Source organism: Salmo salar, chromosome 12, assembly GCF_965601325.2.
Source record: "Salmo salar chromosome 12, fSalSal1, whole genome shotgun sequence".
Taxonomy (NCBI): domain Eukaryota; kingdom Metazoa; phylum Chordata; class Actinopteri; order Salmoniformes; family Salmonidae; genus Salmo; species Salmo salar.
The window spans coordinates 93,959,244-93,969,193 of NC_138302.1; the positions used below are offsets into that span (position 1 = coordinate 93,959,244).

The following is a 9,950-nucleotide window of genomic DNA, read 5'->3' on the forward strand; positions in this document are numbered from 1 at the left end:
CATTCGGAGATCATGGTAACCACGTTCTGGGTAAGTTCTATTTGACGTGGGAATGGAAACATTCCTATGAAAACGTTAGCTAATGACCTAATGAGACTCTTAAAGGAACATTTTCAAAGTTCCTCCTGGAAGGAGCTTTGAATTGGTCAGTAGCCTACAGAGTGGTCTGCTTCTGCATCTTACATCTGTAGTAATTGAACTCTGCCTCCTGGACCCATGGGTTGAGGCACACTGGCATATCCAGGATGGAGTGTCATGCACTCCACCCTTCCTGTCACCTGACTGCACCTGTCCATAACCTCTAATACATGACATAGATGGAAGGGACTTCATCACCCACTGGAGAGTTGGCTATAGAACCTCACCCAGAGAGCTGTGCAGGTCAGTGTATGGTTAAATAGATGTGATTGGGAGTCCCATAGGGCGGCACACAATTGGCGCAGCGTCGTCCAGGTTTGGCCGTCATTGTAAATAAGAATTTGTTCTTAACCGACTTGCCTAGTTAAATAAAGGTTGAATGAATTAGAATGCCATTCTAGTTCTGGTTAGACTACACAAAACATATTTGTATTTGCTAGTTAAGTGTAGACATACTGTCTTTATAAGCACATCAATATATTTACAAATGTTGTCTTTGTAACACGAACACACCCATAGATCTTTTGTTGATAAATGTATCTACGCTCAAGCTGGGCATTGTTTGTGCAATGCCATCATATAGCCTACCCCTGTAGGGATATTAGTCGTTTTGGGATTTCTCCCCCAGGAAACATATTAGTCGACATAAGAGACAAAACTAGCCAGTTATAGAATATTGTGTTGTATGACAGCTGAGCTGACTGAAGACCACAGGCATTCAACTTGCAGTTGATATCGTTTCCATGGTAACATGTCTTTACATGACATGAAACTTTGAAAGAAAGTATCTTGAAACTTAGTTAGCAAGGTGTTGTAGAACAAGTGTCTTAAACACATTCCAGATCCTCGTTCTTGCCATAACTTTGATTTGACAGAGAAATAGCTGCAGCTGGCTAGCCCATCTATCCCCAACCTATGCTAGCTAACTGCTGTCAGCATGGCTAAACACAAGGTCAGCGCAGGCTTTAGCCTACATAGAACTGAATTAGCTGACCATCGAGATGACGAGTCAGTCAGAAGGGGAGAAGTCCTCAACTTCAAAACTTCTTTCCATAGCAAAGCTACCTCCTCATTTGGGTGCACCCTGCTCATCCACTCTGGGGGGGCTCGGAGCTCTGGGTCCCAGCTGACGATCACCCCGATCATGTGACCATTCCGCTCCATGACGACATCACCCACACGCAGGAAGACGAAGGGGGGGCGCGGCCTACGGACCGACCGGGAGGCTGGGGGGATAAAGAGAGGATATGTGGTAAAGTAGGAGGAGAGAATAAAAAGGAGAAGTTCATACCAATCAGATCAGTAACAGGAAGTAAACCCAGACTGGTTCTGCAGGGTTTCTCCCCTTCATTCCTGACTGGCAGACACACCAAGAACAAACACACACACCTCCAAAGAAGCCCAGGTCGTTGTCTTGCAGCATGACCTCCAGAGCAGGAGATTCTCCAGGAACCTCTCCCTCCTCTTCCCCTCCCACCAGCACCCTGGGAGTTAGAGACAGACAGTGTTACCATGGCTGCTTCCAAAATGGCCTGTGGGGCCTGGGTCAGTCTGCAAGTAGTGGATACTATAAGCTGGTGTATAATGTAACATGAGTGGGGTAAATGTAGCCTTTTTTTTTAATACATTCTGCATTACTCCGTCAAGGGAATAGTCTTTCTAACAAAGATAATCTACATACATGTCAGGATGTTGTGTATCCTTGGTAACTAACTCTCCGAGTTGGGCATCTCCGGCGCGGCCCACGCTTGGATTGCGTCCTACCTGACAGGTCGCTCCTACCAGGTGGCGTGGCGAGAATCTGTCTCCGCACCATGCGCTCTCACCACTGGTGTCCCCCAGGGCTCTGTTCTAGGCCCTCTCCTATTCTCGCTATACACCAAGTCACTTGGCTCTGTCATATCCTCACATGGTCTCTCCTATCATTGCTATGCAGACGACACACAATTAATCTTCTCCTTTCCCCCTTCTGATAACCAGGCGGCGAATCGCATCTCTGCATGTCTGTCAGACATATCAGTGTGGATGACGGATCACCAGCTCAAGCTGAACCTCGGCAAGACGGAGCTGCTCTTCCTCCCGGGGAAGGACTGCCCGTTCCATGATCTCGCCATCACGGTTGACAACTCCCTTGTGTCCTCCTCCCAGAGTGCTAAGAACCTTGGCGTGATCCTGGACAACACCCTGTCGTTCTCCACTAACATCAAGGCGGTGACCCGATCCTGTAGGTTCATGCTCTACAACATTCGCAGAGTACGACCCTGCCTCACACAGGAAGCGGCGCAGGTCCTAATCCAGGCACTTGTCATCTCCCGTCTGGATTACTGCAACTCGCTGTTGGCTGGGCTCCCTGCCTGTGCCATTAAACCCCTACAACTCATCCAGAACGCCGCAGCCCGTCTGGTGTTCAACCTTCCCAAGTTCTCTCACGTCACCCCGCTCCTCCGCTCTCTCCACTGGCTTCCAGTTGAAGCTCGCATCCGCTACAAGACCATGCTGATTGCCTACGGAGCTGTGAAGGGAACGGCACCTCCATACCTTCAGGCTCTGATCAGGCCCTACACCCAAACAAGGGCACTGCGTTCATCCACCACTGGCCTGCTGGCCCCCCTACCTCTGAGGAAGCACAGTTCCCGCTCAGCCCAGTCAAAACTGTTCGCTGCTCTGGCACCCCAATGGTGGAACAAGCTCCCTCACGACGCCAGGACAGCGGAGTCAATCACCACCTTCCGGAGACACCTGAAACCCCACCTCTTTAAGGAATACCTAGGATAGGATAAAGTAATCCTTCTAACCCCCCCCCCCCCTTAAAAGATTTAGATGCACTATTGTAAAGTGGTTGTTCCACTGGATATCATAAGGTGAATGCACCATTTTGTAAGTCGCTCTGGATAAGAGCGTCTGCTAAATGACTTAAATGTAATGTAATGTAATGTAATAATCAGAATTAATGTAAACATAACTTGTCCCAAAAAAAATAATAAAAAAATAAAAAAAAGTGTTCTCTTGTTGTTCTCATATCCCAGTGGTAATGCCTTGCATTACACCTGGGAAGAAAACACTTATTTGCTCAACTTGCTATTGACTCAATTTACCAAGGTAAACACTGACTATATTAGCCCACAGCTACAATGATGCACTTTAATGCAAGTTTTAGGAACACATATTGAAGCTTAGAGACCCCAAATAATGTATAAAATGATATACTTTGGTTTAGATACAAGCATCATGAAACCGCTGACAATTTTTTTTACCTAACTTAGCACCTTTTCCATGTGTTTTTTTTTTTTCCTTCACAGACTCCATGAAATGATTACCTCTTCCTAAATATTTGGTGAAATTATGAATTGTGTGTATGGTTTCCTAGAAACATGGGTGGCTCAACTTACCCCACTCACCCCTACAGCAGGGGGATCAAACTCAATTTCTGGACAACCGAGTGTCTGCTGGTTTCTGTTTTTTCCCCTTTATGTCCAATTAAGACCCAGACAACCAGGTGAGGGAAGGTCCTAACTAATCAATTACTTTAATTGATCAAATAAGTACAAGGGAGCAGTGCAAACCCACAGACACACAGCCCTCCAGCAATGAGTTTGACACCTCTGCTATAATGAGTAATGCTGTAGATTTACTAGAGGTAAATGTGACGTACGTGATTCTATCCATAAGGTCTGCGATCCACTCTGTCCAGACAGTGGTGTTCAGGTAGGACTTCCGCCACTCACCCCACATACCCAACAACCTGGTCGAGACAGACACATTAATAACCCTAACCTCAGCCTAACTCGGTCCAGATGGCGGTGTTCAGGTAGGACTTCTTCAACTCAACCTAGATACCCTGGAGGCTGGTAGAGGCAGACATACATTATAATAACCATAACCCTGACCTCTAACCCCTGATCACAGATACCCAGAAAACTGCAGTAAAAACAGAAACATTATTAACCCTAACCCCACACCCTGCAGTCAGATATTTCACTTATAATATTAGGAGAATAAAGGTAAAAGAAAAGCTCTATGCTGTGCCATGTGTGTTGCTAGATTTAGAAAGGTGGTGGCTCTCAGAATGGTGAGGTGTAGGGGTGTGTTTGTAGATGAATGAGTGCCATGCCATTAGGGGGTCTGAGCGGACTGTTACCGTTTGGTGGCGTGGTAGCGCTGCGCCACGGACGCTCCGGTCCACCGGGAGATGAGGTACTGGGCTGGTAGCGCGGAGAGCAGTAGGGTGAGCTGCAGGATGGTTGCCACCGTTAACTGGGGCATCACGACACCTGACCTTACCAGACAGAGAACAGGACAGAATTATCAGTAGGCTAAAACGGTTGGTGCCAGCAGGTAGGTATGCCTGCCGTAGGCTATATAAATAAATACATAATTTGAGCACAAGTTAAATTGAGTTTTATAGTCGGTTTTCTTTCATAAATAGCAACTGAACCAAGCAGGCCTTGACTATGAAAATTGTGTATTCTGAATCAGGTGGATGTAAAATGTTTGTTTAAATGGAGAAAAATGTAAATACAAGATTTTGGATTTAAATCGTCAATAGCCAATTTGACAGGCTGTTTGGCTCATCTCAGTGATGAAGAACTTAGTAGCCGTTTCTGATTAATAAACAATGCCATGCTGGTGGGTGGTAACTAGGCTTGGGCGGTATCCAGATTATCATACCAACCTTGTGTCATACCGGGATAGTAGGTAATACCAGCACTGAACACAAGGGACGTTATTTTCTAACCCCCCAGCCTCTAATACAAAGGTTAGCAATGCTATAAAGTGCATGTAAAATCCCATAGAGAATGCTAACTAAATACTAATGAGCGCATTGCAAACATTTTATACAGTCTAACTATTTTCAGGAAAGACAATCAGCTCAAAAAGTTATACAAGTAACTCAAACATGCTACTCACAAATATTAGACTGCAAGACTCTCGAACCAGGTGGGGATTCTCTGCTGTTACCAAACTAAGCTTGATTTCAGAAGAAGCTTACCACTTAGCTAAATGCTACTAAATTAGAAAACCAAAATGCACAACTGCAAAGAATTTAGCACATTTTAGTAAGTTAAGTTAATATGTATAAGATATCTAGCTGGCAAACATTTACTTGCGAATTCCATACTGTAACTAGATCACCAGGCGTGTGTGCGCTGCACAACTGAGTGACTCACAAGGCACCAATCTCTCATCGTTGTGTGTTTGTAAACAAACACCACGTGACTTCAAAATGAACAATTGTGACAAGAGAAATGAAGAATGAGATCTTTATCTCCTAACGTATTGCACGTTGACTGCAGGGATTTACTTAAGTAGCTACAAATATTCATATTTATAAAAAAACTGCTACAAAATAGTTTAAATGATATTGAAAGAACAACCCGTGGAAATGTCCAAATATACGCTATACCGCCCTAGCCTAGTGGTAACATTAAAATAAAACCTAGCCCTGAAACTAAAATGTAGGTTGAAAATAATTTGTCATAATTAGGAAAAGACATCGCAGTCACTTTGCATGAAGTGGGCAGTTGAGATTTATCATACTTTGATCAATAAGTCATCATTTTTGTCATTGTGCAACATCAGGGTAAGCTCTGGCAATCATCTTTAAACTCAAAAAAGTTGATTCCTACTGGTGTGGGCATTTAAAGAAACAAATGATATATTGTGAATCAGGGAAGGACATTTGTTTGGGGGGGGGGGGGGGGGGGGGGATTTTCAATTCCCCCTCCCCCCAAAAAGTGGCTTTATTCACCATCCACCTGATTCAGAATACTCACCTGAATACTCATACTCCACCTGATACTCAGAATACACAAAACATTAAAAACACTTCCTCCTTCCATGACAGACTATCCAGGTGAATCCAGCTACAGCCCCTTATTGGTGTCACTTAAATACACGTCAAGAGTAGATGAAGGGGAGGAGACAGGTAAAGAAGGATTTAAAGAAGAATTTTGTATGTGTGCCAGTCAGAGGGTGAATGTGCAAGACAAAATCTTTAAGTGGCTTTGAACGGGGTCGGTAGTAAACAAAGTGTGCAATGACTATGAAAATGATATACACTGAGTATATCAAACACTAGGAACACCTTCCTAGTATTGAGTGTTCCTAATGTTTAGTATGCTCAGTGTATATCATTTTCATGGAACACTTTGTTTAAGAGCTATAGAAGATTTGTGTGGATTGTTGTCTGTCCACCCCCGATTCAGAAGTCAACCATTTTCATAGTCATGGCAAACTTGGTTCAATAGCTATTGGCCAGAGAAAACCTAATATCCAATGTAAAACTAAATTTTACTTCGGTGCATATGGTCCATTTTTATTAATTGATTACATTTTGTCATAGCTCAACTGCCATATGGAAACAGAAAACATAGTCCTATTCTATATGCAATAACTTTTTACTGTTATCCACCCAAATCAAATTGTATTGGTCACATACACATGATTAACAGATGCTTGTAAACCCATAACGCAGTCATGCATTTTTTCATTTGCAAAAGAAGGCACACACTTATGCTATGATGACACAAACCAACTGCTTTCTAAACCGACAGCTTTCTAAACCTAGCAGACATATTGGAAACCTTATCTTACCGTGATTATAAGAAATCCCGAGTCAAATCAACTTTTAAACAACTATCTGCCTGACATCGTTCCTGAGGAAGGCGACTAGTAAAGTCAGTTGACAGCAGTTGTGCTGTGGTGTGCGGAACAAGCCATGGCGCGAGGAGAAACAGCTCAGTGGTTTCGGTCTGCCTCTGTAGTTATATTTACATAAATAAACTCTCTGTCCGGCAAGCGCACCTGCATATTTACATTTACAAAATTGTCAATATCGCGTGTCCAATCGCTGCAGTCCACGAAATACCGGCGCACCTCGCCACGTCAGGAATGCAGGAACCAATGGGATGCTCGAGGGAGGGGCGTTCCTGACGCTGGAATGCCCACAGGCAGGAACGTAGTATATATTATTTTTAATAAGTGAAACAGGAAGTCTGTCAGAAACTTGAGACATGCTACACAAGGCTACACCTCAAAATCATGGGCAAACTGTCAATCTTTTTGTTTGTTCTTTCATTTTACACCATTGTCAACGCAGGTAAGATGGACTACTAACTTTCTCTCAAACTCATTTTATGACTTTTATGTCATAAAATGTTAACGGTCCATAACTGTGTATAATGTCACTCTTTTCTCAGGTTCAGGATCACATTCTCTGTGGGCACTTGCAACATACATAATCGGAGAGACACCTTTCCCTGAGTTTACGGTTGTGTTGATGTTGGATGACGTTCAAATAGGTTACTATGACTCCAACATTAAACAGTCTGTCTACAGGGGTTACCATATTACAGACAAAATGAATGACGAAGCTCAGGACGGAACTTATGTACTTGGAACTATGTACGACCACATGAAAGAGAGATCATTTCGCCTAAAGCACCACTTAAATCTTACGGAAGGTGTTCACGTTCAGCAAAGAATCGGTGGCTGTGAGATACTGCACAATGGTGAACCGGCCCTGATCATGACAAAGAACTCTTTTAATGCAATTTTTGAAGATTATGCGGTATATTACAACATGACACATTTTACATATGATTCTGGGAAACTACTACTAGGATATAATTGGATCAGGCAAGCAACTGAAAGAACACTTTATGCTAATGTTTGGCTTCCTATTTGCATCAACACACTGAAGAAATGCCTGAAGAGAGAGAACTTTGTGATGCGGAGAGTGCCTCCCAGACTCAGGTTGATAAAGAAAGCGGTTTCTGGAGACATCCAGGTGATCTGCCTGGCATTTGGTTTCTACCCCCGCCACATCAACTTGACCCTGCTGAGAGACGGCCATCCAGTGGCAGAACAAGAACTGACAGGGGGGGAGGTGCTGCCTAGTGGAGATGGGACCTACCAGCTGAGGAAGAGTATTTATGTCAGTACTGAGGAGCTAAGGGAGAGACACAATTACACCTGCACTGCCTCTCACCTCAGTCTGAACAACAAGCTGGATGTCAGTTGGGAGTCTGGGGCAGAGAGAGTTCACCTATTCATCCTCTCAGCTCCACTGGTGATGGCGCTGATTGTTATTCTATTCTGCATTTTCATTTGCCTCGTAAGGAGGATACGCGCCGCCTCGCAGAATTTGTTGCAACTAGCCAGCGTTGATGCATTAGAGGCCGATGAAATGAACCTGTCATCAGATTCTGAGAAGACCTAATATTTTTTGGGGGACACTGATGCCACTTTGTCAATTCACAATGACACCTATGACTATGAGAGCAGACACAAAATGTGCAAATCATTATTTTATTATTTGTTGATTTCCCAACCCCACAACAAACAACTAATAAAGGATCAGGTTGTGGAGACTGTTGACAATTACATATATCTGGGCATTGGTCCAGATTTGCATGTATATATTTTACATTAACAAAAGTAATCTTTTAATAATTATTTCAAATCATGACTTTTCATTAATTACACAATACACTTTATATCTGTGTTGTATTTCCTGATATCCAGTATCTAAACCAGGAGACAGTGGCGCGTATTCATGGGTGCCAAGGGAAGCCAGGCTTCCCCAAAGACTTTAGCAAGAAAAAAATATTAAATCATTTTATATTTGGTCTCTCTGTGTTTCATTTTGTTTTATTTCACCGGAGAAAGCATCCGAGCGAGCAAAACAGCCCCTCTCTGTCTCTGTATGTGTAGCCCATCTATCTGATGCTGTCTGGTCAAAAAGAGTATAGTATTGTTGCCGCCCATAACATTGAATGCAAGGGAAGCCAGCGAGCATTTGGCCTCCCTTGATAAAAAAGTATAAAATAATTGCCAATCACTGTTGAGCGAAACTGAGCAAGCTCAACTGTGAAGGGTCCTGGCGCACCAAAAAAAAGTGTCAAGGGAAGCCCGTCTGGATTTGGCTTCACACCAATCACATCAAAAGCCAAACGTCATGGACTGAAAAAACTTGAATTGTTGAATCTCGTTGTGTTGTTGACCTCCGGTGGCTAGTTAGCTAAAATTGTCCCTTTCCTAAATTAGCCATGGATGGAGATAGGGATTTTGACTTGTCGTTTTATTTAATTCTCCATACTGGCCAATGATTATAACGGCGATTTTGATCCAACCGTAAATTCATACATTGTGCCTGGAGATGGGGCGGTCCCGTGTGGCTCAGTTGGTAGAGCATGGTGTTTGCAACGCCAGGGTTGTGGGTTCGATTCCCACGGGGGACCAGTACGAAATTTTTTAAATGAAATGTATGCATTCACTACTGTAAGTCGCTCTGGATAAGAGCATCTGCTAAATGAGTAAAATGTACCTGTTACCTGAGAGGATGGAAGTTCAATATGTAGATGGCTAATGTTAACTAGCTGGCTCATCATCGTTGCCCATGAAAGGAAGATAGGCTAGCGAGTAAGCATTTTAGCCAGGTAGCCTAGGACAACAAAACTAAAAGTGTGTACTGTATGACAGAGTCATAGACCGTTTCAGGAATGTGAAAGACAGGAGGATGGCATTGGCGTTTCTCTACAAGTAGGGTGAGTCAACATGTTTTTTCTACACACAAATTAGTACATGAACAGCCACATCATATTTTGCTGATGTTGGACTAAATAGTTTTTGGTATATTTTAGTTGTCACTGTATTAGATTAAGCATAGGTGATTTGATGATGTTGAAATGGTGCTGGAATAGTGGAGGCAGCTTCTGTTTAATGCGGTACCCTAACTCTCCGTGGTTCTAAGTCAATAGTTGTTTAGTAATCCAAAATGTTGGAAACATTAACTTGCTTGTCCATGCTGT

The 9,950-nt window shown here is 43.3% G+C and overlaps 2 protein-coding genes across 5 annotated transcripts in view; one reads left to right on the plus strand and one right to left on the minus strand.

The window, feature by feature from the left end:
• LOC145859560 (uncharacterized) overlaps positions 1 to 6,983 on the minus strand; it is a 32,221-nt gene extending 25,238 nt beyond the window's left edge. Inside the window, exons 1-5 of one of the 4 annotated variants that reach the window (XM_082959458.1) lie at positions 6,733 to 6,983; positions 4,277 to 4,409; positions 3,791 to 3,880; positions 1,528 to 1,622; positions 1,204 to 1,364 (exon numbers count right to left, since the gene is read on the minus strand). In XM_082959458.1, coding sequence (XP_082815584.1) covers positions 1,204 to 1,364; positions 1,528 to 1,622; positions 3,791 to 3,880; positions 4,277 to 4,401 — 471 coding nt within the window. In that variant the 5' untranslated portion in view covers positions 4,402 to 4,409; positions 6,733 to 6,983. Of the gene's footprint in view, positions 1 to 1,203; positions 1,365 to 1,527; positions 1,623 to 3,790; positions 3,881 to 4,276; positions 4,415 to 6,732 lie in introns of all 4 variants that reach the window. The other 3 variants (XM_082959459.1, XM_082959460.1, XM_082959461.1) reach the window with 3 other exon arrangements.
• A 90-nt stretch (positions 6,984 to 7,073) lies between these two features.
• On the plus strand, positions 7,074 to 8,770 carry LOC145859561 (major histocompatibility complex class I-related protein 1). Its single transcript, XM_082959462.1, has 2 exons — positions 7,074 to 7,237; positions 7,338 to 8,770. Exons 1-2 carry the CDS (start codon positions 7,180 to 7,182, stop codon positions 8,357 to 8,359), a joined length of 1,080 nt encoding a protein of 359 aa, XP_082815588.1. The 5' UTR covers positions 7,074 to 7,179; the 3' UTR covers positions 8,360 to 8,770.
• Positions 8,771 to 9,950: the final 1,180 nt, after the last annotated feature.